Genomic DNA, 27,194 nt, shown 5'->3' on the forward strand with positions numbered 1-27,194 from the left:
CAGTTAAACATCCCGTTTTAAAATGTGTTGAATGTTGCGAAACAAAACGAAGTCGAGGCGAGAGTCGATGACATCGTACAGCGACACGTCAACCACACGGAAGAAGGTGCCCATCCAGCCTACCACAGAACCGCTGATTGAAGGGCCGTAGTCTTATCAAAATGGGTCAGTATTTTAACTACTGGACAAAAAAATATGTAATTGACCTGTGTACCTGTAGCATACATGCGTATGAATAATTATATCCCCTTGTATCTCTGTTTTGTATCTGCCTGCTTCCCTTTAACGAGCAAGCGCGACTGTTGCCTGCTAGCTCGCGCACGTCAGATAGCTGTTTACCGGGACACCGTGAGCGGGTTTAAGGGGGGACAGCTCCTCAACCCGTTGTCTCCGAGTATTCACACGAACTGCTTTATAGTTTATACAAGGACATACGAGAAAAGCAGGTCAACTTGCAGTCTTCAGTTCAGTATATCATGCCTTAACGTCAGTTGATGAAGCTAAGCTAACCATAGCTAACTTGTTTAACCACCCACGTAATACTGACTGATCGGGCCACTGGCATGAGAATGATGACAACCGGATAGAAAAACTAAACCATGCACCCTCATATCTTTTGGGAATCGCATTTCGCTCTTTGTCTGTAATAAAGTAACTCTTTTAGCAGATGATTTACCATCAGTTAACTATTTTATGTTTATTATTAAGTTAATGCAAAGTGAAAAAAACATTGAAAAGTGTCCATTATTGGTAAATGGAGCCCAAAGTGATGCGTTACACCAACGTATTCATTTTGTAATAAATATGAAGCACATTTGACGTTTTATTTATACATGTTCTAGCCTTTGTAGACTTTTCTCAGCAATAATTTCTTCTTTTGTTTGACAATTCTGCAGGTGGTTTCTTCTCTAATCTCTTCTCGGGCCTGTTTGGCACCAGAGAGATGAGGATCCTGATCCTGGGGTTGGATGGTGCAGGAAAAACGACTATTCTGTACCGGCTGCAGGTTGGAGAAGTGGTCACCACCATCCCCAGTATGTACTGGTTTGTTATGTTTCTTTCGCTTAACAGTCAGTTTTTTGTGAGCGAACATTATTTTAAAATAGTGGTCTGAAGAACCTGTTTTTCAAGAGTAATTAGATCGTGAATGTCAAATGTGTGTACACTCGCTGAACACAGGAAACCAGTCTGGTCAACATTCTTCTCTTTGACACACCAGTTTTGACTGGAGAGAAGTTAATAAAACAATCACGCTTCACAGGATTGAATTGATTTGATTATATTTGATAGAGTATGTGCAGTACTGTTAGGGAGGATATCGGGAGAAAACCAAATAGTTTGAATAGAAGGCCATCATAATGAAAGAATATTTATCAGTTTCTAATAATAATAATAACCATTTATTTTATATAGTGCTTCTCAAGTCACCCGAAGTCGCTTTACAGAGTCCAGAGTCCAGTAGTCATACACACACAGTCATACCGGTGGTGGTAAGCTACATCAGTAGCCACAGCTGCCCTGGGGCAGACTGACGGAAGCGTGGCAGCCAATCAGCGCCTACGGCCCCTCCGACCACCACCAACATTCATTCACATCCATACGAACCGGGCTGAGGCTGCGGTGCATGTCTTTATGATGGTGGGGGAAACCGGAGTACCCGGAGGAAACCCACGCAGACACGAGGAGAACATGCAAACTCCACACAGAAAGGACCTGGAACGACCGGGATTCGAACCCAGGGCCTTCTTGCTGTGAGGCGACAGTGCTAACCACTGAGCCACTGTGCCCAGTTTGTGTTTCATAAAAATTTAAATGGAATGATACAGATATATTTGAAAATCTTTCCTTCTCAAAATCATGAGGGACTTTTAAAGGTTTATTCACTATACGTATCAATTCTTTCTCTACAAAAACAGCATATTTTGTTCTCCTGCTGTCCCATCACGGTGTGTGTTTAATAATCAGGCTCGTATTCTCTGCTCTGACTGTATCCATTTGGATTTCTCTCTTCGCAGCGATCGGCTTCAATGTCGAGACAGTCACGTATAAAAATCTGAAGTTCCAGGTGTGGGATCTGGGTGGACAGACGAGTATCAGGTAGGTTACATGGGAAAGCTGTTGGTTCTGCTGTGGAGCTCTCAGGGGTGATTGTGTGGACATCTATGTATGTCGACCACAGACTTGGCGTCTTATGTATAAACAGAAGTCTGGGCTTTGTAATTTATTATTATGATATATTTCATCTCGCTCACTCGCCCTTTGATGGACCTTCTCTTCTACCTCTCCATCCTGCTCTCTGTCTCTTCCGACAACCTCATTGTTCCTCCCTCTCCTTCCCAGGCCGTACTGGCGATGTTATTACTCAAACACAGATGCGGTCATCTATGTCGTTGACAGCAGCGACCGCGACAGGATGGGCATCTCGAAGTCTGAGTTGGTGGCCATGTTGGAGGTTAGTGTTCTTATTCTCAACTATAACCTAAACACATTGAACCATGTCAGGCGTGAGGCTATTCCATCACAAGCTCCAACCATCATGCTAACGGCGGAGCTGTCGGAATGTTTAACACTAGAGATGCACCGATCAGGTTTTTTGGTGCCGATCACCGATCACTGAAATCAGTATCTGCCGATCACCGATAATACCGATCACCGATCACGGTGTCGATTGAAGCATTCTATTTATTGTGTAGCATTATTGCCTAGGAATATGAGGAAATACATATATAAAGCACCTCAAACATTAAAGAAATTACAGATTTCTTACATCTTTTACTTTGAAAAATGTCCTAATTGATACATTAAAATTGATTGATTGCCAGTGTAGGGGATTTCAGATATGTATGGAACACATCTGCATTATTCATTTCCTGGAACTCTGGGAAATCTATATACAGGACTTTTTTTAACATACAAAAGTCTGACTTATTTGTATAAACTCTTCCTTGGTCTAGTAAAAATGTTTTAATGTTAGCATAATTTAAGCTAAATCTCAGAAACGATCTATAAAGATACAAAATCAGTTCATTGTTTCCTTATATATGTTAGTGTATGATTTGTCGACATCTTATTTTGAAAAACGGATGTTGTTTCACGTGGTTCTTTCCGCTAACTTTGTAAAACCGGATGTTGTCACGTGAATCCTTCCGCTAACTTTATCAAACCCCTCGCGCGCTCCCGATCGAATGCGTTTACCGTCAACATCAGTCTATAGGGGCTCAGATATGTGAGAGTCGGCTGAGTCGACCCAGAGATTCAACTCGGGGGACGGGGACGCCGCTCGGTGGTGAGGATCCCCTCGTGGACCTCTCACTCTGCGGCCCTCGCCGGGCGCATCGTCTCCGTTGCGATGCGCTGCGATTGAAACGTCTCTGATAGTTCTCACAGATGTTACGTCATCTGATCGGCCGTTTTGAGAACGCCGATCAAAACCGATAATGGGAATATCGGCCGATATGGATCGGCGCCGATCAGATCGGTGCATCCCTATTTAACACTTTATTCAACAATTATTAGATACATTTCCATGACATTGAATGTCCACAAAGGATCAATTATAATACCGTCACATTATCTATTTGTCCAACACTAGACCGTAACAAAATATTGTTAAAGTAATTTTTAGATGTCCGTAAAAGTTGGTGTGTATTTTAATTTCACCTCCAACTGTGAGCAAATACTATTATTTGACTTTTTATTTCATGTGAATATATTCACAAAATCCAATTTTCCAAGTCAACAAATATAATGAAATCTTTTTTTATGTTGCTCTTGTCAAAGCAAATGTTGCCGCTTATATTGCATCATTGGTCAAATTCAATATTGTAATTTTGAACATCTGGGACTCTTTGTTTTTTATATGTTTTGAGAGCAAAACTAAAACCTCATCAAAACAGCTCTACAATTAGTAGTAGTTAAATTTGAATAAGTCATTTATGGTGGTTAACTTTCACAACGTATTTAGTGGCTGTTTTTTTTAGTGCTGTGAAAAATAACGCGTTAACTCAGTTAATTCAATTACAGGTTTAACTAGTTTTTTTTTTTTAACGCATTTAACGCATGCGCAGAATGAGCTTCCAATCCGTCTGTTGTTGGTCGTCGGGACGAAAAAAAAGTCACTTGCAAAATGAGCTTCCAATCCACCACTTCAATCTGAACTCTGTCCGCTCTCATGCAGACGGTCTGTTCATCGGTAATGATCCTTCCACAGGTTCACCTACGGAAACCTTGTGACGACTTTTACTTCCTGTAGATCAGGGGTCTCAACACGTCAATCGCGACCTGCCAGTCGATCGCGGCGTAGTGTCGGTAGATCGCATGACATTAAAAGATTGGCCCGCCCCTGACATGTTCTCTATAGCCCGTCTTTGTTCTTTTATTAAACTAAACGTCTGTTGTTGATCGTATCTCCACAGCAGCATGTCATTTATGTCTCTTCGCGTTGCGTTAACACTTATCGATCTCCGTCTCGCGCCACAGAGCTCCGTGCGCGCGCATCGACCGAGCAAAAAAAGTCACTTGTCAATCTGTCCACCTTTAGATTGTATCATGGTGGAGTTAATGGTTGACAAACAAGAGAAAATGCTCTGTTTAACCCTCCTGTTACCTTTACATTTACTAACATATTTTACCCTCGGGGTCAATTTGACCCCAGCAATTAAAACCTCAGAAAATTATTAGAATTAATATTGCTTCCCAAGTTTAAGTGTGAGGTACTTTATGTTTGTTTGTTGACTACCTAAATAGCCCTTTAAATAAATAAAAAAGTTGATATTTCTGATATGTTTGACACAGTGAAAAACAGCCTGGGGTCAAATTGACCCCAAAGAACACCGACATTAAACATTGAATGGGGTCAAATTGACCCGAAAGGTAACAGGAGGGTTAAACATTCTGTTTAAGATGAAGATGTGTTAATGTTCCATATGGAAGAAAACTGCTAAATAACTGCTGAGTTGCAGCACCATTGTATAGAAGAATGTATAAATGTATATATCCGTCTTTTGTCATAAATCTCTATGTTCTCACAAAATATACCGAGAATATCGGTAATATGTGATTAATCATGATTAATCCACAAAAACCTGTGATTAATCCGATTACATTTTTTAATCGTTTCACAGCCCTAGTTTTTTTGCTTCCATCACTCGGATACTTTTAGCTGCTATTTGGCAAATCCCTCTCTCTCTCCTCCTCATTGTGTTACCTTGTGTTTTATCCAGGAGGAAGAGCTGAAGAAAGCTATCCTGGTGGTATTTGCAAATAAACAGGATATGGACCAGGCGATGACGCCCACTGAGGTGGCCAACTCTTTGGGCCTCCCCGCCCTCAAAGACAGGAAATGGCAGATCTTCAAGACCTCGGCCACAAAGGGCACAGGTCTCGATGAGGCGATGGAATGGTAGGTTTTTACTATACTTAATATATAAAGAAGTAATAGAAATGACAATAAATTATTTTTAAACGGGTATAAAATAGGAATATCTCAACATCCTATTCTGTTACATCTGATGTCTGCTGTGGTGAGAGACATGAGTTGTATGTTTATTTCCCTCCAGAACTGCATTTGTACTTATCACAAGAGTTATCAGTGAGCACACCAGCGGCGCTGTGGTACTCGAGTCCGGTCCGAGCAGTCCTGCTGCTAAAGATATCCCAGAGCGCAACTTGGGCCAACAGCATTACAAAAAATGACAGTAAATTGGCTGAGGTTCGCTAACTCCTCTCTGCTTCGATAAGCCAGGGTCATACCAATCACATCTGTAGGTAATAATACACCGAATATGGATACGTACCAAATACAAACCCATTTGAAATTTCCCGAACTATCCATTGAATATATTAATAATAATATTATCATAGGAAAAACACTATGGTCTTGTACAGGACTCAGCCTCGACTAACATCTCAACTGCCTTTGGACATTGTCTGGACTTGGCCTTGATTAAGTTGGTCTTCACTGCGGCCCTGCATACCAGCCAGGTTCATCAAGATGTTAACTACATGGCGCGTGCTCTACAGTACTGAATTATATCTGCTCTCTGTCCCCGTAGGCTGGTGGAATCCCTGAGGAGTCGGCAATAAAGACTCCCACCCCTTCTGTATATACCCCTGACCTATGACCCTTCGGTATGAAGCCTTGTGACTGACCTTTCCCTTCATCCCACTGGACCCCCTGATTGCACTCCTCCCCAACCCACTTGAAGCCTTGGCCAAGCCCTCCGAATTCCTAACGCCTTTCAAGCCTGGGACTTGTGAAGGCTGCAGTAACGTCTGGACCGGGTACACACTCCCAATGCTGGTGGCACGAGTGAGGGTGTTGGAGAGATGTACGGCATCAGTGATGGACAAGTTAGTATCTACATATACAAGATCCTCAACGCCTGTGAAAAGGCATGTTAAATGTTGCTAATTTTACAATTGAAGTGTCAGCACTGAAATATATTATGGATTACGAGAAATCTATAAGTAAGGATTCTTGGAAAGCCCCGTCCACTCTTATCCTCTTGAAATCGGGTGTCTTTGCTGGACAATGCATCAGTTGGCTTCATCCTCTCCCAGAAGTGTTGATTAGTTCTCATGTAGTGCAGCCAGGAGACGATCGTAGTCGATGGGCACCCGTGTGAGCGAGGTGCACCGATGATCCACCGGGGGGGCGGTGTTTCCCATAAAGGCCCAGACGTCATCAGGTTCCACGGTAAGGATTGCAGTCCTGCTCCTGACCTAAGCAACCAGAGGACACAGCATCACTAAGAAGAAGCATCTGCTTGATTGCCAACTCATTAGACACTTTTGTATCGTATACTGGACTAGCCATACCTCTGTGTGAACAATCAACCGGCTTCTGGTTTATATTTGAAAATTGCAAATTTGGCCTCCCAACTCGTGAAAAACGAACGTGCTCTCACTTCATGTCCTCTGGCCAAGTGTTACTGCAGCCTGGGCTGTTTTTGTACTATATCGTCAGGCAGATACAATGTCATGGATTTCTTTGGTTTTTCTTCCTCCTGTTTATTTGTGTTCTCTTTTTAAAAAAATAATTCTAATAATAATTTAGTAGCTACAGCCTTTTTCCATATAAATTCTTGAATGCATCTTTGGCATATTAGTCATTTAGTTACTGAACACCCAACTGTATGCTCAAAGTTTTATGGTTGCATATTTATATCTGCTTGTACAGTGCAAATGATTCTCAGTAAAGATTGCTATCAGTGATTGTACCATTCTGTGTTGATCTTCGACATCTTTTTGAGACAGAGGTTAAAGTTCAACTGCACCGGATCTAAATCTGAGGACAATTCTACATTTGTTCACAGCGGGGAAATAAAATGTCGAGGTCAACCGATTAGAGATAGTCATCCTGCCGTGTTGCCTTTGGAGCCATTTGAAGCGCTTCCTAGTTGGTCGATCACCTGTTGACACTCAAATCAATCGAATGTCAGCGACCAGCTGCCGCCATGCCGGATGTGTACGCAGTGTCAGACCCGGCAATAAGGGAGGGGTCCAATGTGACTCATCAAAGAAAACGGTCATGTCTTCGCTTCACTTCATCATTTATCCTATCACATCTGTGTGAATGTGTCATTATTACCACGTCAATCTTTTTGGGGGGGCAAAAAAACGTTTTGTGAGGTCACAATGACCTTAAACGTTGATCTTGGTGCACCAAATATGAATCATTGGGCATTTATGAGATATCTCTTGCACAAAAATTGGACTGACGGGAGATCAGAAAAATAAATCGAATGGTTTCATCCTTGAGTTCAAGAGACAGAGAACCCGACCACATGAAGCCACTGTATGAATGCATGAAGACAGACGAAACAATGGCACAGTAAAGTATGTCGTTAAAGGTTTTGTATAAAACAAACAAAGAAAACATGTTTCATGAAAGTGGACATAACATGTATGGCAGTAACCTGAACAATGTTACGACTGTCCCTCAAAAGCAAAATCAATGCATCAGATATATAACGGACATTTCATATGAAAAATGACAATTGACTTCAGTGGCCTTTTACATTTATGTATACATTTAAAAATATATTCAGACTCTTTCTGGTACAGAAAAATAACACTAGAAAACTAAGATAATGCAACATTGGTTAATCATAGAGGTTATTATGACAATCCAGCACAGACAAGGGAAAACCAGGGGAGTGAATACAGGGGAACCACAGGTGTAGGGCATTAACAATCACATGGGAGGCAGGGGGGTATACAAGAGGGGAACAACAGGTGTAGGGCATTAACAATCACATGGGAGGCAGGGGGGTATACAAGAGGGGAACAACAGGTGTAGGGCATTAACAATCACATGGGAGGCAGGGGGGTATACAAGAGGGGAACAACAGGTGTAGGGCATTAACAATCACATGGGAGGCATGGAGGTGTGCTGAGAACAGGTGAAGGGAGTCAGTAATCAGGATGCCGTACGATACGAGCAAACACCAAATAAAACTGGTGCAGGTTTACACATCGCCACCTACATGCAATATATGCATACCTACACAGAAGTAACAGCTAATGGACCTCTCTCTCTCTCTCTCTCACACACACACACACACACACACACACACACACACACCTCAAGTTGACAAATTGACAACAAATAAATCACATATTTTCCGGCAGCATCAATAAGGGCATGTCAAATATACTAGCTAACATTAACAACTGCAGAGCAAATATGGTCTCAGCATCATTTGTAGGGAGCTTCAGACCCAGAAACCTCACATTGTTGTGAGGCGGTGTGATGGGGCGCTCGTTGCTGAAGAAGAGATACAGATATATTAAAATTTACTGTAAATGTAAACACATTTTTCGCACCTTAAATGTGGCAACAGAGAATGTGATATCCAAAAATGTAAATGTCTACTATCAATGAATGTTGTTTTCCGTGAAAGAAATAGTGACATTTTAGGAGAGACAGCGAGTGTGATTACTGACAGTGGCAAGCGTGAGTGAGCTGTCAGGAGTTTAACTGTATTTAAATGTATTTTGATGTTTCTTCTTGGCACTTTATGAAATGGTACACGTACAATTGTTAAATAAAGAATAAAATAAAGAGTGAGTGGAGCCACATTTCCATTGTTGTTACGACAGGTCAGCTGCCGAACATCATATTAATGATTTTAGTCAACCTAGCCCCGTTCTCTGTATACATACTCCGAGCAACCTCGTTGTACTTTTTTGTTTCTCATTAATTTTATTCATGTTTGATTTTGTTGGATTTGAAACAAAATATTCTATTCCATTATCCAAACATTGGGCGAAGGGCGGTTCACGAAAAACAAAAGTTGTCATTCATTATTGCAGCTAATTATCTATGATTATCAAAGTGGGCCTAGTAATTAGTAGAGACTGCATTTGTGTTCCTTTCAAAACTGCCTAAATCATAACGTTGTTAGAGGAAGTATTTTAATAAAGTACATTTTTAAATAAAGTTGAACCTTGTTGCTTAACACAGGCACACAGTCTTAAGCCAGCTATATAGATCTACTTATTCATTGTTACATTTCCCATCCGATTTCAATGGGTCCTGTTCAGGCACGTGCACAGACATGTTGGGGGGCAGGTGCTCAAACCAAAAAAAAAGGGCACCCATTGGCAAAATGATTTTTCTATTGATCACTGTAACTTGAAGTGAGCAAGTAATTGGTTGTTACGAAACACCTGAAACACTTTGTGTCGTGAGAAGACATGAGAGCTGAAGACATGAGCGCCGCGGAGCATGTCGAGGCAAAATTCTCACAAGAACTCAAATAAATGCCCCGACAGATATCCAAACACATTTGGGGGGAATTGATGACAGAGAGAGTAAGTGTTATTCTTAAATACTGATTAATGAAGAAAAAATGTGTCTACGTCCCTGGGAAATAAATCTTGAGCCGGAGATGTGCCAGTTGTCGATTTACAATATCCTATTTCTGATGTTCAGTTGTGTCTATTCCCCAAGTCATGTGGTAGAATAGGTTGGCTGTACTCAAAGAAGAAGAACAACTCATATTGTCATTTCATCTCTGGATATATTGTACTTGTGTGATACTGGGTATTGACTCTGTGCAGGTGTGTCTACATACAGATGTTCCAGATGTGTGTGTGTGTGTGTGTGTGTACGTCTGGCTCGGCGAAATGAGGTGACCTCTTTGTATGTATTGTTTATGTATTTAATGTCCTGTACTCTATGTGTATACAGTGGGAGGGGTGGGGGAGTGGGTTGTTATATGATATTTCAACAAAAAGATAATAAACCATGGAAATATCAGTTCATGTTTACTGTGTTATGTACCTGTCAATATTTCCAAATAAAAGCATACATTATTTGTTAAAAGCAGAAGAACAAATGTTCTTAAGACTTTACTAAAAAAAATAATGGACAGTAATCATTTGACCTCTCTAACAGTTTCAAGAAGTTGAGAGGGGAAAAGTATAACTGTCAAATAAATGAAGTTTAGTCGGAAGACCATACACCTGCAAGCCCGCGTCATCTATTTCTCATCCATCTGCCAAGTACAATCTGGTGCAGTGCATCAAATGGTGACATTTGTTTTAACTGTACATGGTCCCTCTGAAATAATACGATTATAATATATAATATAATATTTTTCATCTAGCAAACAGTTTGGCTTTACAGCTCATACAGCTGTACTGAATAGCAACAGATAACTGCGAAATAAAAATATAATAATAATAATAATACTTATAATAATACTACCACTAATAATACAAATAATAATAATAACTCGTATGAATCAAATATATATTTAAAAAATATGGGGGAAATAAATAATGCCTCTGTATTGCTCAATCGCACGTGGACATTAGTGGATTACACCTCTTACTTTGAAGAAAAAAGATTTTGAATAATTGTTATGAATATTTTGTCATATTTTATGGAAACAATATTCAATAGCTCCACTGTTATCAAGTCTAGAGTGAAATCATTCAATATCTACATCAATGGGCTCCACATGAGTGTACTACACCTCTCATTTTGAAGAAAAAAGATTTAGACAAATTATTATGAATATTTTGTCATATTTTATGGAAACAATATTCAATAGCTCCACTCTTATCAAGTGTAGAGTGAACACATTCAACATCTACATGAATGGGCTCCACATGAGTGGACTACACCTCTTACTTCGGAGAAATGTGTTTTTGAAAAATTATTATGAATATTTTTTCAGATTTTATGGAACAAATCTTCAATAGCTTCATTGTTATCAAGTGTAGGGTGACATTCATTTCCTACATCAATGGGCTCCACATGAGTGGACTACACCTCTCATTTTGAAGAAAAAAGATTTTGAATAATTATTATGAATATAATAATTATTCAAAATCTTTTTTACTTAGGAGAAATGTGTTTTTGAAAAAATATTATGAATATTTTGATATCATTTATGGAAACAATCTTCAATAGCTTCACTGTTATCAAGTGAAGAGTGAAATCATTCAATATCTACATCAATGGGCTCCACATGAGTGTACTACACCTCTCATTCTGAAGAAAAAAGATTTTGAATAATTATGATATTCATAATAATTATTCAAAATCTTTTTTCTTCAAAAGAAGAGGTGTAGTCCACTAATGTGGAGCCCATTGATGTAGATATTGAATAAATATACCCATCACGTGATAATAGTGCAGCTATTGAAGATTTTTCCCATAAAATCTGAAAAAATATTCAAAATAATTTTTCAAAAACACATTTCTCCAAAGTAAGAGGTGTAGTCCACTCATGTGGAGCCCATTGATGTGGATATTGAATGATTTCACTCTACACTTGATAACAATGAAACTATTGAAGAGTTGTTCCATAAAAGATGACAAAATATTCAGAATCATTCAAAATATTTTTTCTTCAAAATGAGAGGTGTAGTACACTCATGTGGAGCCCATTGATGTAGATATTGAATGATTTCACCCTACACTTGATAACAGTGAAGCTATTCAAAAAATTTCAAAAACACATTTCTCCAAAGTAAGAGGTGTAGTACCCTAATGTGGAGCCCATTGATGTAGATGTTGAATGAATTTATTCAATATCTACATCAATGGGCTCCACATTAGTGGACTACACCTCTCATTTTGAAGAAAAAAGATTTTGAAAAATTATTATGAATATTTTGTCATATTATATGGAAACAATATTCAATAGCTCCACTGTTATCAAGTGTAGAGTGAACACATTCAACATCTACATGAATGGGCTCCACATGAGTGGACTACACCTCTTACTTTGGAGAAATGTGTTTTTGAAAAATTATTATGAATATTTTTTCAGATTTTATGGAACAACTCTTCAATAGCTTCATTGTTATCAAGTGTAGAGTGAACACATTCAACATCTACATCAATGGGCTCCACATGAGTGGACTACACCTCTTACTTCGGAGAAATGTGTTTTTGAAAAATTATTATGAATTTTTTTTATGGAAAAAATCTTCAATAGCTTCATTGTTATCAAGTGTAGGATGAAACCATTCATTTCCTACATCAATGGGCTCCACATGAGTGTACTACACCTCTCATTCTGAAGAAAAATGATTTTGAAAAATTATTATGAATATTTTGATATCATTTATGGAAACAATCTTCAATAGCTTCACTGTTATCAAGTGAAGAGTGAAATCATTCAATATCTACATCAATGGGCTCCACATGAGTGGACTACACCTCTTTGGAGAAAAAAGATTTTGAATAATTATTATGAAATTCATAATAATTATTCGAAATCTTTTTTCTCCAAAGTTTTTCCAGGATTGCTTTCTGCAGACGGTCCCTGGGCTTAGGTCTCACAGCTGATCGCACATTGAGACCAACATTATTCATCGATCTCGGAGACTGGCTTGTTTTGGTAAAATGAAGGTTGTAGCTTGTTGTCGACATCACTACGATCACAGAGAGGTATTGTTTGTGTTTAACTCCATTTCGTGAGAGAGCTATTGAGCCGGGAAGTCGGAATCTTTGAATATCTTTCTAACTTTACTGAACTACTCGTGGACCACCGAGAAGCCGGAGAATGGACCACTCATACGCGCTGCGCGATGCCGGAGGTGAGTTTTATATTTATATTTAGCATTTTTGTTATTGATTCTTACCTTAAAACCATTTAAAACATTCTCAGTTGAGAAATCAGTGAAACCTTTTGAGTTTATAGTTGAACAGTTCACAATGTCACGGGGCCTGTTTGAAAAATACAGATGTGGTGGAGGCTTCTTCGTGTAAAATGATTATTTGAGGACCGGAATGTCTTAAAAGTCGCTGGATATCTGTTGTATGTGTTAACTATTAGTGTAGTGGATTTAAAACAATGTTATTTTATTTAGAGACTATCAAATATGACAGATTTTACCTTGACATTTCTGAAAAAAGATATTCTTAATACTGAAATAGAATCATGCGTCAGCGTGACATCATCACTCACGCTCGCTCTGATCGCTCTTTTAATGAAGTATCGATACTAAAACTATGCTAAATCACATCGTTTTTAACGTACGGGTACTTTGTTAGTATCGCTACACCGTGCAGCGTGACAGCAGCAGATGTAGCGGACTAACATTCAAGCTAACCTAACTTCCCAAACGCTGTGGACATCTGAACGCTGATTGGCCGAGACGCGACATCCCATCAAAGATGTTCTATTGCGAAGAGCACCACTTCACATTTTCTCCGCGTCTCACTGCAATCTCAACGGCAGCGGGCCAGGTGAAAAAAATAATAAATCGGAAAGCGTCTCTGGTATTGTTCAGGGGGCTGGTCGAAATGTGGAGGCGGGCCGAATCCGGCCCGCGGGCCGTAGTTTGGGGACCACTGGTTTTGACTGTTTGACTGAAACGTCACTTATTCAACAAACATCTGCTCCTTTTACTTAATACTATCCCATGAACTATTTATTTAACAATTAACCCTCTTGTCACACAATTAAAGGTTTATAAAGGGGAAAGTGAGAAGATATGAACAGGGTTTTTCCTGGGTCTGTTCATGCACGTCGAGCTGTTGAGTGAGTGATCAGCAACTGGCCGCTCTATCCATTCGCGCACCTCACAGTTGCGTATTGATCAGACAAGAAGACACGCTTATCAACTCCAGTGTCCCCCCCCCCCCCCCCCCCCCCACAACAACTCTTCTCGGCTCGCGCGCCCCAGAGCTCCGATGCCGGCGCGCGCCTCGCTCAGCCGTGATGCGCGCACACAGGTGAGCACACCTCAGTGTTAAATTAAGCTTAGGGCACCAATATGGCTAGCGGCACTAGTCCCACCCCCCTGAAGCTGTAAACCTAGGGGAAACACTGAACTCGATTACTATTGATCAAAACAGAACGAGGGTTCGGCTGTAGCCGACTTGAAACATACTTTGAGAACATATTCGCTGACGTGATGAACACAGTTTGTTTGGTTTTTTTGGGGTTTTTTCACATCGCGGACTTTTTTTTGCCTTAGGCGCTCGGGATTTGTCATAGGCGTTCGGGAAAACGGCTTAGGCGCACGCCCAAATTTTCTCTATGCAGGAAAAACTCTGATGAAACATTGTTTAGTCTGGAAGGTGTGCCTCACGAGTCTAAACAGTTGTATATTGACCTGCTAACTGATAGATTAGCAGCTGGAATCTGAATCTATTATTGCTCAATGTAATCCAGAACTATTTTATTAAATGAAGAATCCTTAAATGTTTCCCTTCAGCTGGTGGAGACTACGTTGGAGCTCCTGGCCCCCCTGCGGCCATCAGGTTTGTCGAGGAAGGTAATGTTGCGGAAAATGAGAATAACAATGCGCGTGTGGCTTTGTTGCTTGTCTTGGCCGTTTACCACCAGACGAGATCCGACGCCGACTCCGAACCGTCCGACTCCGATTCCTCCAACTCCTCCAAATCATCCAACTCTGATGGGCCCGCCGCAGACAGGCCCGCAGGTAAGTTATCAGGTTAGTAATACACTTGTCCCTTTAAACTTACACGTACACTACACTGTTTAAAGTACTGTTATTGATTTGTATGTGCACTTTATTTTATATTCTACTGTAAATGTAATGTTACAATTCTTGCACTTTGTTGATTGTTGATTGTTTAATGTTCAATTCAATTCAATTCAGTTTATTTGTATAGCCCAATTTCACAAATTACAAATTTGTCTCGGAGTGCTTTACAATCTGTACACATAGACATCCCTGCCCCAAAACCTCACATCGGACCAGGAAAAACTCCCAAATAACCCTTCAGTGGGAAAAAAAGGGAAGAAACCTTCAGGAGAGCAACAGAGGAGGATCCCTCTCCAGGATGGACAGAATAAGAGATGTAATGTGTACAGAAGGACAGATTTAGAGTTAAAATACATTCAATGAATATGACAGAGTGTATGAATAGTTCATAGTAGGCATATTCCACGATGGAGACCTCCACGATCCATCAGGCAGATGGAGGTAGAGAGGAGGAGTGGGCGGAGTCTCAACAGGGCAGTGGCGTAGTCGGTAGCAGGAATTCCACGACCCAAACCTCGATGATCCATCAGGCATGTTATTGTCTAATGTTGCACCACCCGCCATGACACATTCCTTGTATGTGAAAACATACTTTGCAATAGATAGATGGATAGACAGACCGAGAGACAATTGATAGAAAGATAGATATATGCAGACAGACAGATGGACGGATAGATAGAGCGATGAACAGATACTTTATTCATCCACAGGGGGAAATTTGGTTGTAGAAGCAAGGTTACAGAGTAAACACACAATATATACAATAAAATAGCAGAGCAGGAAATATTCAATTGAAGAAAATTAGATGATAATGAAAATGCAAAGTCTATAGAGTGTATACAGTGAAAGGGTTATTGATCAATTTAAGGAGGATATGGTAAGAGGTGATTTATTATAAGGTCTTATAACAGTTGGCAGGAATGTTCTCCCGTATCTGTCCTTGGTTATTCCTTTCCTTCTCACCCTCTCTTTAGCTGTGGAACGTCTTGAAGCAGCTCCGGCCCCAGCCCCCCAGAAACCAGAAACGTCTACCAGGAGGAGCAGGAAGAGGACTCGCCCGACTGCCCCGGCAGGACTGATAAAGTTCCAGACAGCCTTCCCTCGCGCCTGGCAGGGGAAGGCTGGTTGGCGTGGTTATACTTTTTTATTTAGGTATCGATTGCTGTGACACAAGAAGCAACTTCCAGGATCTCCTTAACGACGACGAAGAAGATGACGAGGGAGGACCACATGAGAAGGATGAAGGACTACAGGACCAGATGAAGAGCGGCGGTTGCCTTTCTTTTAGTGGGCGGAGTAAGTAATCCCTCACTCAGACTACAGAAGTATCAGTAATACGATCCCATCACTGGAGGCCAGATCCAACACAATAATGTAAAGCTTGTGTAGTTCAGTTCAAACGTATTCATCTCTGGTGTTTGTGTCTCACAGGGCAGGACTCTTCTGTCTCTCTCCCAGCTGAAGGTGGACGTCAATTGTAAGTCGCTTTGGATAAAAGCGTCTGCTAAATGACATGTAACCAACCCGTCACCCTCAGCAGACCACTGAACAAGTACAATCAGGACCCCCCCACCCCCTGACACCGCCCGCCCCGCCCACACAGGAAGCAGCTGTGAAGAAGACTGACGCTTCAGTCTGAACGAGACATAATAATTCTTTCATTTGTCACATGGAATCTGTACGTTCATGTAAACTGTGTACAGTATTTAGATTATCTCCTGATTTTAATAAATACATGTACAACAACATCTAAATATGTCTTTTTATTCAAAACTACTGGGTCAGCAAACACTATGATGTTCATATTGGATTATAAATCAACTTTAATGGTTGAGACTTATGCACTACAATGTTATAGTTTTTTTATATTTACTTATTGTGTTGATTCATAATAATTAATGTCTAATATATTGTTAGTTTACACCAGTGCTCATTTTTTATCTTCATAACGGATAAATGATTAAACGATTATATTTTTGTTTTGTGTTTTGCCAAACAGTTTAAATGACCACAAAGATATTTTATCGTACAAAAACTCCTACATGGCAAAACGTGTCATGTCAGTTGGCAACCATCAGTAACAAATGCCAACATATATCTTCACTCTAAATAATCCAACTAAAGCAATGCATCATTTCTATTTCCAAGATTTTCATTGACAAAAATAGAAAATAGGAAAGTAAGTAACAGACCCCGGCGGTATATGAAATGATGCTTTTCTACCAAATTCCTAACTGGATGGAGAACATTGAAACAAAACCAGACTTTAATCGTCCCGTTCATCTTTGGGCCGACGGGCTTTCTGGAAGAACAACTCCCGTCTCACATCTAAAAAACAGAAAAAATAAACCGGAGCATGACGACCACAATAATGTGTATTTGACATGAATACAGAAAGGGCACTTTTCTCATCCAGGGCAAAGGGGCACGTGCCTGGTCCTGTTTATATTCAAGGGTTTACATTTGTTTTCCTCTAGTTAATTATGAATGAATATACACTTTTATTAATCCCCAAGGGGAAATTAGTTCTCTCATTTTAACATTATTAGTTATTAAAAGCAGCAGTGGGCTGCAGTGAAGCCGGAAGCAACTGGGGTTCAGTTGCTTGCTCAAGGACACTTCACTTGCAACTAATGGGGAGGGAGGGATCGAACCCACAACCCAACCCGGCTGCCCCACTACTGAGCTCCCACTTCAAGTGGTATAAAAGTATGACAAGATATGATACAAATTGTAAAACAAAACTTTTAAAAAGGCTGGTACATTACAAATATTATGGTGCATTAGTGTAGAAATGTAATTGTAACAAAACCAATATTCAGTATAGTAGGCTACAGCAGTATTTGAATATTATAATTATCAACTCTCCAATAAGGCCAACATCCTATCGGTACACTTAGGGAGTGACAAAAGAAAAACAGCTCCTCGGTGACTGAACTAAAACCACACTGTGATCCTACAACCGATTTACGGCAGCTGACCTGTCGTAACAACAATGGGCGTTCCCAGAAATGAGGCTCCGCCCACTCAGCTTGGCCGCTTCGTGACGTGTCGAACGAGAGGAGCCGAGCTCAGGACTGAGGGACACTTTAACAACTCCGACCCCCGACGAATGTCCAGACTATTACGGATTACAAACCCTCCGATACCCCCCCGCCCCCCCCTCCCAAAGACGCTTTGAGAGGGACCACCAGGAGACTGCGCCCCCTGCAGACCACCAGCCCCTCACCCGGTGTGACGTGTACAAAGGAGGATCATCTCGGCCTTGCTGAACACATCTGTGCGGGACGGGTCACATGTCCAGTAATGTAAAAAGCCTCAAATACGAACAATAGTAATACTTTGGTAGTTTATCTTCTATAAGTGTCTATAAGACAAGTGTCTATAAGCAGGGATGGATTAACCAACGGGCCTACCGGGCCCAGGCCCAGGGGCCCATGAGCTCAGGGGGCCCCTGGGCCTGAGCCTCCGCGCGTGACGTCGCTGTTATTAACATTGTATTGATATGAATATGATGATATGACACGATGCGCCGTAGCTGGTATATGCTGGGCTTAAGTCATTCATGTCAGTAACAGGGCCCCAATAGTCCGATTGAGAAACTAAAGAATAGCCTAAACATTCACTTTGAAGATGTCACAAGAAAGAAACCATCATGATACTTTTCAAGTGAGTGTTTATCCCCTCAGTTTATCTATAGGACTTTAGAGGGGCTGAGTACTCCATGCAATATATGGGCCCTTCAACTCTGTAGGGAGAAATCCAAAAGCAAGTGCAAAACAATAGCATTAGAGCTCTTTCTAAGCACCCCCCACACACACAAATGCGCTGTTTATGTATTTCTGTAAAGTTGTTCTTCATGAAAGTTTATTCGTTTAATTCATATAACCGAAGTCCCTGCTATCATATAATTCGCGTAATGTTGTCTGCTCAGCTCCGGTATCGTTGGTCCATACGGACTGTTTTTTTTTTTACGGGCGGGGGGGGGGGGGGGGCCTTGACACGTCCAGGCCCAGGGGCCCGTGGTTTCTTAATCCGTCCATGTCTATAAGTGTTCTATAAGTGAAAATTGTCCTGTGGTCCACGACAGTGGACATGCTGTAAAATCAAAATGTTTAAATTGTAAGATGTTTATTTAACTCTAAATAGGTAGGACATCTAAATAAAATAAGAAGATGGAATACACCCATTTCCCCTTAGTTCCCAGGAGGATATGATGAGTGTAAAGAGCCGATGTAAAATCATATAAATAGATGAATCTATATTTAAACTAGTGTAGCAATTGAAAACAAAGTATAGTACGTATTACATTTGATTACATGCTTATGATAAATATATATATATATATATATATATGTATACATAATATATTAATTCTTAAATGCTTATGATATTTGATATATATATATTTATATATGTATACATAATATATTAATTATTAAATGCTTATGGTATTTGATATATATATTATTATTATGTATCAGCCAAAATGGTGGCTCTACAATGCAAATGCATTCCTGCTAACACATTGTTTCTGAGGTAGATGGGTGAGGTGTCAGCAGACGCCGTCACCCTGGACCTGCTGAGAGCAGCCAGGGAGACGGTGAGCGGCAGCCCCCTGGGTGTCATCAACACTCCCATGATCCCCTGGTGCCAGACGAGCCTGCCTCTCGACATCCGCTGCAACGTCCACATCAAGCTGGAGAACATGCAGAGAACCGGTTGGCCGACGCCCCCTTTTGATTCTCCTCACACGAAACGGCCTCGACTCACTGATAAAAGAGTTGTCTTGCGTTTCACTGACAGGGTCGTTCAAGATCAGAGGCGTGGCCAACCAGTTTGCCAGGAGACCACGGGGGTGTCATTTTGTCACCATGTCTGCAGGGAACTATGGGAAGTCTTTTGCATACGCCTCTAAACACTATGGGTCAAAGGGCAAGGTGGTGATGCCCGAAACGGCCCCCGTGTCCAGATCCATCCTGATACAGGTTTGAGGTTATCTGACTGTCAGTTTATGCTGTGATTAGCTTTTCTTGCTATTTGTTTTAAACTAAACAAATTATTTTGGTTTCAGTTTAAGAGTATCATTCTCGTCCTCAGAGTTTCGGGGTGGAGGTGGAGCGCGTTCCCACCTCCTGTCTGATGAATGTGGTGAACCGCTGCGTTCAGGAGGACGCCATGACCTTCCTGCACTCCTACGATGACCTGGATCTAATAGCAGGACACGCCAGGTACGCTCTGGGGAATCAGGATGATCCAAACGTCTATCTGTGAGAGCAAAGTCCAAACCTGTGTGTGTGTGTATAACCAGTCTGGGTATGGAGGTGCTGGAGGTGATGCCCGACCCTGATGTGGTGGTGGTGTGCTGCGGTGGAGGAGGGCTGCTGGCCGGTGTAGCCGCTGCCATCAAACTGTCCGGCTGCGATAAGACCAGAATATATGGCGTGGAACCAGATGGAGGTAAACGACTCACCTGCAGGCGGCTTAGCTTCCACATGAAGAGCCGCAGCTCAGTGAACATGTTTCGTCTCTGTTTTAAACGCAGCCTGCACCATGCACAGAAGTTTCATTGAGAAGAGGCCAGTGGGCATGGACACCAAGAGCATCGCCTCAGGACTTGCACCACCTTTTGCAGGTATCAAGTCGTTTCCCTTCACGGGGGCTTTCAGTTTGATTCAGCCTCATCATTTGAGGGGGAAGACCGTCTTATTGTTTCGGACACTTAATTTGTGTCTCTCCTTTCCTTTGCGCTCCAGGCACACTGCCCTTCGAGCTGTGTCAGCGTTACGTGGAGGGGATCGTCCTCATAAATGACGAGGAGATCACGGCGGCCGTGTCCACCCTGTACAGGTCCGGCCTCGTGGTGGAGCCGTCGGGCTGCGCTGCCTTCGCCGCCATCGTTAGCGGCAAGATACCCGAGCTGGAGGGGAAGAACGTGGTGTGCATCCTCAGCGGAGGGAACATTGGAAAGGACGAGCTCGTTAACTTCCCCGGCTGACAAGTGTACACTGATATGTGACTTTTCTTAGTGTTAACACACTTTGAAAATTTAAGAAAAAGAAAAAATATTCAGGTCTTCGAATGTGGAGAATCTAAATAATTCCATTTCTACGGGCCATAATGTGAATTTTTACCAATTCTTCTAGCCAAACTGTCTTGAGCATGTTAAGTTGTAATAGTTTATTTTGATAACATCTGCAGAGGTCTTATGTTTTAAATTAATACATATAGAAAGATATTATAATAGAAAATATTAGGGAGAATATTGATATTGTTATTAATGTATTATGAAGCATAGGGGTAATGTTTTCTCTATGCAAATGTAAATGGCAAGAATTAATGTATGTTGCATGAGAGTGACTGTATGTTAGTATTATAGATTGACGAGGCCGGTTGAATTCCGTGAAGTGACTTACAATAACAGGGACTTTTATTGTGAAAGTGACTTTAATGCGGACAATAACAAGACAGGACTCTTATTGTGAAAATACTTGTTTAGCGACTGGACCGGAAGTGACGTTTTGACCGGGGCCAGTGAGATTGAGTATGAAACTCCGTGGATGAGGGAAATCGGGTCTCTTCTACAGGTATCCCCGAGGCCGCAAGGCTGAGGGGCGGAGCAGCCAGGAGCCGAGGAAGAGCGCCTTGAATGTTTGTTCTACACTTCCTGCCATTAAATGTTGATGACTTAATTCACACGCGTCCGGAAGCCTGTTTTCCATCATCTGCGAAGTGCCCAGTTTCAGAACTACTTTACAAGCAGCATCTGAAGTGTGCAACTGCAGTCTGATTCAATAAACACCTTTATCTCATGTCATTGCGAGTAAGTGAATGTTTCTGTTCCCACAGAAAATCTAAGAATGAGTAAAAATGAACATCCGGGTGCAAGTGAAGAGACATTTTACATTTGGTGACAGAATTCCTTCCATTCCTCTCAATGCCATTTAAAAAAGCTGCAGACATATGTTTGAGACAAACTGTACGTTTCACATGCTTGACTTCTCCAGAAAAGAAATGACTATCACATTGACGAGAAGTTGCTGTGGGAACTCTAGACGAGTGTGATGACTTCCCTAATTGCCTCTCAAACCTCATGAGTCTAACAGCTCAACACATCGGAAGCATGAAAAAAAAGACAAGCCAAAAACATTTATGAAAAACAAGATATATTTTCAGCTGTAATTTTTTAAACTTTTGATTAATTTGAGTTTTTGTAGAGAGAAGGTTTGCATATTTTGAGTCAGCAGGAAACATCAATATGAATCAAAATCTCATATAAAAAAGACAACCACTTGTTTTTTTTAAAGTCCTTTTTCCTGTCGTAGCTACATGACGTCCTTAGTGGCCATCCTGCACACAACCGCGTCCAGCAGAGTCCCACACTTCTCCTCCTGGGGGGGGATTTTATAAAGCTAAACAAAGAAGAAGAAAAAAGGTGTGAAATTAAAAGACATGTCACCGAAATCCATTCTGTCAAAAGTTATCAGTTCTTTAAAAAAAATACAAACGTTCAACCTCTAAGAATTTCTTGCTGATTATTCAGTGTGATGCGTGATTGATTTGACTGAATCACTCGTCTTGTGAAAAACAAAACCCACACAACAAGTCAAGATAACGTGAGTCACATTTATTAAGGCCGAGATGGAGAACCTTTTTGATTTTTGCGTGGTCCGACAGCGAGGAAACATCTTCTGCTGGAACCTGTCGTCCGCTCACTCTGGCTGCGATGTCTGACAGCAGCTGTGGATCATCTTTGTCGTGAACTAGGACCACCAGGACGGACTCGTCTCCATCAGAGCTCCCAAACCTTTTGAACGCCTCTGAGATCTGCATTCGGGGAAAGGCACACACGTATGATGCATTTGGTCATGCACGTTTATGCCATTTATCTGACGCTCCTACCCACAGCAAATAGAGTGAAAGAATACATTTCCAATGGAATAGTGCAGCTGCAATAAGCTAGGAGGGCAATGTTGAAAGCAGCACATATTATTGCACACCTAACAATGGAACATGTCTGGTTTCGTTTTAAACAAGAAGCAGAACTAGAGTAGGTAAAAAAAAATGAAGTTCGGTTCTAAAGACTTACATTATTAGTAGGTGAGAGGTTGAAGATTATTTCCGAGTACAAACTTCTCGTCTTCATTTTCCCATTTTTCTGTAAATTAACTGCCTTGTTGGCAGCTATCAGCACCTGAAAAGGATTCACCAGCTGTAAATGAAAAAGAGTCTGATGGTGAATGAGGTGCCACCGTTTAACAGACTACTTTTACTTTTATAAAATATAGTTCCGTGTGGAAAGTAATGCTAGTGTTAGCTAATAAATATACATATAGGACCATGTATTATGTACATGAGTTTGATTAAAACGTTGCAAAAGCTGAAGTGAAACATCTCACCATCGTCGGGTTAATCAGAGCACCCTGTATTTTACCCTCCACCGCACACTGTCTCAACTCTGCCGCGTTTGTGACCTCCTTGAAAAGCATTTGAGTCACCCTGCGGTCGGGAAAGAGCTCTAGTTCGTGTGTTAAATGCATTTTGGAGGGGGGAAATGGCTCCACAAACTATGAAGAAAATTACGATTTGCCGTCTGCACACGAGGGGGAACCATAACACGGTGACACCGTATCGGAGCACAGTTCCTGTTATGGAAAACGGTTCCACAAACTTAAGAAAACGACATCTTAAAGTCTTTCAATTCAAGATGTATATTATGGGATTATGGTGGCTAATATCACCAATGCGTTTTCTCTACAAGTGTGATGCTTTAACTATTTAACAGAACCCGGATCTACTACTCATAAAATCGTTTCCGTGCCGGACGTTTATTAGAAGCGGACCGCCACCTGTCAAAAATATAACTCTTCCGTTTATCAATACGGGACAGGGTTAAACCAGATCTCCCTCGTCATTGAGATTGTGCGGGGGCTTTTACACGCAAATATACCGGCGTGCGGTGCAACCCGCGTTATTACCGCGAACTTCGAACTGCATTCGCTTTTACATCGGATTCCGTCATCAAACATGGAGAAATTTGAAGGCTACATCTTCACTGCGCTCTGCAGCACCAACTTTTTGATATCCTGCCTGCTGTTCTCCAGAGTCACCCGGGAGCAAAGGGAGCCGTACATGGACGAAGTGTTCCACGTCCCGCAGGCTCAGGAGTATTGCCACGGGAAATTCAACGAGGTAAAAAACGTGGCTCCCAGACAGTCTCGGCGTAGCCATCAAAGGGAGTGCGCCAAAAACGACGGTAAAGAAACGTCTCTTGGAGATTAAAAGATCATCATCGACGTTTTCTTTTTTTATTAAAGTCATTTTATCCTAACATTTAAATACAGATTAAAGTTTTTTAAGAGCTTTTCCCTAAAGTAGCGCTCTGGCACTTGATTTAACTTATCTGAAACAGGGACCCACTTGGTCCCAGGGCATCGCCCGGCTTGACGTCAGAGGAACGTTCACTGCCAACAAATTGTTTACTAAAAAGTCAATTTAACTAGATTCTTCTGGCTTTCCCACTCTTTATATATATATATATATTTATTAAAAGTGTATGAATGTTTAGCATGTGTCCAAATTGAAGCAGATTTAAAAGAGCACCCGATTGGTGGAATTCCCCTTTTTAACGTGGTTGCGATCCTTCCTCAGTGGGACCCAATGATCACCACTCTGCCGGGCCTGTACCTCGTCTCCGTGGGCGTCATCAAGCCCGTGGTGTGGCTCACCGGCCTGACGGACCAGGTGGTGTGTTCCACGGCCATGCTGCGCTTCATCAACCTGCTGTTCAACTGCGGCAACCTTTACGTGCTCTACCTGCTCGTCTGCAAACTGCACCTCAGGGAGAAGGTACGTCTAAATGGAGGTAATTATGCACGAGCGATCTTGTTTTTGTCTTTTCTTCTGATGTCACATTTCCCTCTTCGTCCAGACGCAAACGACCTCCCGGCGAATCCTCTCGGCGCTGTCTCTCTCCACCTTCCCCGTGCTCTACTTCTTCAACTTCCTTTACTACACCGACGCCGGGTCTACTTTCTTCACCCTCTTCGCCTATCTCATGACGCTCTACGGCTGCCACAAGGCCTCGGCGCTCCTCGGCGTCTGCGCCGTGCTCTTCCGTCAGAACAACGTCGTCTGGGTGGCCTTCTGCGCCGGCACTCTGGTGGCCGCCAAGATGGACGAGGCCTGGAAGTTGGAGCGCGCCAAGAAGAGGGACGAGAAGTCCCCGGCGTCCCAGGTTCCCCTGTCGTTCGGCGGCGTGAAGAAAGCCACGCTTTTCATGCTGGAGTTCCTCACCTCCCCCAGCCAGGTGAAGGCGGTGCTGCTGGTGGCCTGGCCGTACGCCGTGGTGGGCGTCGGCTTCCTGGTGTTCGTGGTGCTGAACGACGGGATCGTGGTGGGCGACCGGGCGAGTCACGAAGCCTGCCTCAACTTCCCCCAGCTCTTCTATTTCCTGTCCTTCGCCCTCTTCTTCTCCCTCCCCGTCTCGCTGTGTTACCACCGCGCTCTTCGCTTCCTGCAGGCCGTGAAAAGGCGGCCTCTGTTTTTCGTCTTCGCGGCGTGCGTCTGCCTGCTCCTGGTGTGGAAGTTCACCGCCGTCCACAAGTACCTCCTGGCGGATAACCGGCACTTCCCCTTCTACGTGTGGAAGAGGCTTTTCCAGAGGCACGAGCTGGCGCCCTTCCTCCTGGTCCCCGGGTACGTGTTCGCCGGGTGGAATTTCCTGGACGCCATCAAGCCGCGCTCGCTCTTCTGGAGCCTGGCGTTCCTGGCGTGCCTCCTGGCCGCGACCGTGCCGCAGAAGCTGCTGGAGTTCCGGTACTTCATCGTTCCCTACCTGATGTACCGCCTGCACATGCCCCTCCCCTCCCTTCCCAGGCTCATCGGGGAGTTTCTGCTGTACACGGCGGTGAACGCCGCCACGCTCTACGTCTTCATCGTTAAGAGCTTCCGCTGGCCGGACGGCGCGGCCACGCAGAGGTTCATGTGGTGAGCGGAAATCGGGACGGGATGCCGGGAATCGAGTCCAGAGAACCAAGTCTCAAGAAATCCAAAAGAAAAAGCTTCCGTTACATTTCAATGACCGGCTTATGGCTTATGCTTTTGACATTTTTTGTACAGTGTAACCAATTTAGTGTTCGGGATCGTGTAATGGGATCAGCCGTGGCTTACACTGGGAATCAATATCGCTAGTTTTATTGGGACAAGTGATGGACAAAATATATTTTTTTAACATTTAATCGTGTGCTTTTCAAGTTTTATTCCTGCAGGGTTTTACGTTCCCAGACGATGATCTCAAGCCCTGAAGCGACGCTGTAAATGGACTGATAGCAATTTTTTTAGTTGTGAATGCCGGGTTTTGTTTCCTATGGCTGTCACTGTTTTGCACTATGAATGTAAATACTGTGTGCAGTTCTATGGATAACTGTAGACACAAGCTGTAAATATGATTCCAGAGACCAAATATGACGGCCATGTTGTTTCCGAATTTCTATTGTATGGGAGGTTTTTGTATTGATTTGAGATCCTTGCTTTGTTTATGTGCCGGTGGAGAACAACCGATTTGTTTATAATCATGGAGAAGATAAACAGGTCTTCAGATTGTTTACTTTGACCAAGCCATAATGTTTCCACTGTATTTGAATCAGAATTTAGATGTTTTTTTACGTGTGTGTCTCGTGTCGACCTGTCCATTCAGCTGTATGCTGATCCCCTGTTCATACAATTGTGCGTATACCTTTTTGAATAAAATGACTCATGTAATATGAATTCTCATGTGAAGTTTATATACTATACATATACGACAGGCACCACCTAACTAACTATTTTACAGAATACAAAGATGCAACAGGTTTGTTGACGCAACAGAACGGCCACTAGGGGGCGCTATAGGACAGCTGGATATTCTGGCTGTAAATCCTGGAGCCCTAAATGGTGCATTCAACAATGAGAAACACAAAACTTAATGCCTTTGTTATTCTAGACATTACAATTTACATGGTCAGTGAGAAGCTAGTTTTTGTTTTCATACTACTGACTTAATACTGTTCAAATGATCCATAAACAACAAACACCAGAGCTTTCGAATGAAGAAGAAGCCCAGTTGGCCACGTTTAACCAGCAGGTTACAGTTTTTTTCAGGCGCTACCAAGCGTTTGTCCAATCAGTGGTCACATTTTCAAAACTCTAAACACAATTAGCACAGCATC

General features: G+C 42.1%; 5 protein-coding genes across 6 annotated transcripts; 4 read left to right on the forward strand and 1 right to left on the reverse strand.

Annotated features, from left to right (window-relative positions):
* Positions 1-62: 62 nt before the first annotated feature.
* Positions 63-7,220, forward strand: arl1 (ADP-ribosylation factor-like 1). The gene is made up of 6 exons (XM_056424431.1): positions 63-165; positions 897-1,034; positions 2,016-2,097; positions 2,341-2,452; positions 5,223-5,401; positions 6,054-7,220. Exons 1-6 carry the CDS (start codon positions 162-164, stop codon positions 6,082-6,084), a joined length of 546 nt encoding a protein of 181 aa, XP_056280406.1. The 5' UTR covers positions 63-161; the 3' UTR covers positions 6,085-7,220.
* Positions 7,221-13,012: 5,792 nt separating this feature from the next.
* Positions 13,013-16,646, forward strand: LOC130200648 (uncharacterized). Its single transcript, XM_056425099.1, has 5 exons — positions 13,013-13,065; positions 14,692-14,737; positions 14,823-14,931; positions 15,960-16,281; positions 16,417-16,646. The coding sequence occupies exons 1-4, from the start codon at positions 13,032-13,034 to the stop codon at positions 16,062-16,064; spliced, it is 294 nt and encodes a 97-aa protein (XP_056281074.1). The 5' UTR covers positions 13,013-13,031; the 3' UTR covers positions 16,065-16,281; positions 16,417-16,646.
* Positions 16,647-18,033: 1,387 nt separating this feature from the next.
* srr (serine racemase) lies at positions 18,034-21,802 on the forward strand. Of its 2 annotated transcripts, XM_056425073.1 has the most exons (7): positions 18,034-18,293; positions 19,529-19,706; positions 19,792-19,973; positions 20,086-20,216; positions 20,297-20,445; positions 20,531-20,620; positions 20,742-21,802. In XM_056425073.1, exons 1-7 carry the CDS (start codon positions 18,282-18,284, stop codon positions 20,981-20,983), a joined length of 984 nt encoding a protein of 327 aa, XP_056281048.1. In that variant the 5' UTR covers positions 18,034-18,281; the 3' UTR covers positions 20,984-21,802. The 2 variants fall into 2 exon arrangements, with proteins under 2 accessions (XP_056281048.1, XP_056281049.1); XM_056425074.1 differs by lacking the exon at positions 18,034-18,293 and having other exon boundaries at positions 18,802-19,706.
* Positions 21,803-22,130: 328 nt separating this feature from the next.
* Positions 22,131-23,598, reverse strand: tprkb (Tp53rk binding protein). Its single transcript, XM_056425075.1, has 4 exons — positions 23,385-23,598; positions 23,075-23,197; positions 22,636-22,812; positions 22,131-22,397 (listed from the first exon to the last, which is right to left on the reverse strand). The coding sequence occupies exons 1-4, from the start codon at positions 23,523-23,525 to the stop codon at positions 22,311-22,313; spliced, it is 528 nt and encodes a 175-aa protein (XP_056281050.1). The 5' UTR covers positions 23,526-23,598; the 3' UTR covers positions 22,131-22,310.
* Positions 23,599-23,824: 226 nt separating this feature from the next.
* Positions 23,825-26,748, forward strand: alg10 (ALG10 alpha-1,2-mannosyltransferase). Its single transcript, XM_056425072.1, has 3 exons — positions 23,825-24,177; positions 24,637-24,834; positions 24,917-26,748. The coding sequence occupies exons 1-3, from the start codon at positions 24,013-24,015 to the stop codon at positions 25,976-25,978; spliced, it is 1,425 nt and encodes a 474-aa protein (XP_056281047.1). The 5' UTR covers positions 23,825-24,012; the 3' UTR covers positions 25,979-26,748.
* The last annotated feature ends 446 nt before the right edge of the window (positions 26,749-27,194 follow it).

The sequence above is a fragment of the Pseudoliparis swirei genome, chromosome 10 (genome assembly GCF_029220125.1).
Source record: "Pseudoliparis swirei isolate HS2019 ecotype Mariana Trench chromosome 10, NWPU_hadal_v1, whole genome shotgun sequence".
Lineage (NCBI taxonomy): Eukaryota > Metazoa > Chordata > Actinopteri > Perciformes > Liparidae > Pseudoliparis > Pseudoliparis swirei.

Bases quoted from the DNA above. Each gene is read 5' to 3' on its own strand.
- arl1 (XM_056424431.1), top strand. The intron at 2,098-2,340 runs GTAGGTTACATG...TCTCCTTCCCAG, and splicing joins GGTGGACAGACGAGTATCAG to GCCGTACTGGCGATGTTATT. The intron at 5,402-6,053 runs GTAGGTTTTTAC...CTGTCCCCGTAG, and splicing joins CTCGATGAGGCGATGGAATG to GCTGGTGGAATCCCTGAGGA.
- LOC130200648 (XM_056425099.1), top strand. From the start codon at position 13,032: ATGGACCACTCATACGCGCTGCGCGATGCCGGAG. The intron at 13,066-14,691 runs GTGAGTTTTATA...GTTTCCCTTCAG, and splicing joins CGCGCTGCGCGATGCCGGAG to CTGGTGGAGACTACGTTGGA. The intron at 14,738-14,822 runs GTTTGTCGAGGA...GTTTACCACCAG, and splicing joins GGCCCCCCTGCGGCCATCAG to ACGAGATCCGACGCCGACTC.
- srr (XM_056425073.1), top strand. The intron at 19,707-19,791 runs GTTGGCCGACGC...TTTCACTGACAG, and splicing joins GGAGAACATGCAGAGAACCG to GGTCGTTCAAGATCAGAGGC. The intron at 20,446-20,530 runs GTAAACGACTCA...TTTTAAACGCAG, and splicing joins TGGCGTGGAACCAGATGGAG to CCTGCACCATGCACAGAAGT.
- tprkb (XM_056425075.1), bottom strand. From the start codon at position 23,525: ATGCATTTAACACACGAACTAGAGCTCTTTCCCGACCGCAGGGTGACT. The intron at 23,198-23,384 runs GTGAGATGTTTC...TTTCATTTACAG, and splicing joins CTCTGATTAACCCGACGATG to CTGGTGAATCCTTTTCAGGT. The intron at 22,398-22,635 runs GTTCTCCATCTC...TTCTTTGTTTAG, and splicing joins ACCACGCAAAAATCAAAAAG to CTTTATAAAATCCCCCCCCA.
- alg10 (XM_056425072.1), top strand. From the start codon at position 24,013: ATGGAGAAATTTGAAGGCTACATCTTCACTGCGCTCTGCAGCACCAAC. The intron at 24,178-24,636 runs GTAAAAAACGTG...ATCCTTCCTCAG, and splicing joins GCCACGGGAAATTCAACGAG to TGGGACCCAATGATCACCAC. The intron at 24,835-24,916 runs GTACGTCTAAAT...CTCTTCGTCCAG, and splicing joins AACTGCACCTCAGGGAGAAG to ACGCAAACGACCTCCCGGCG.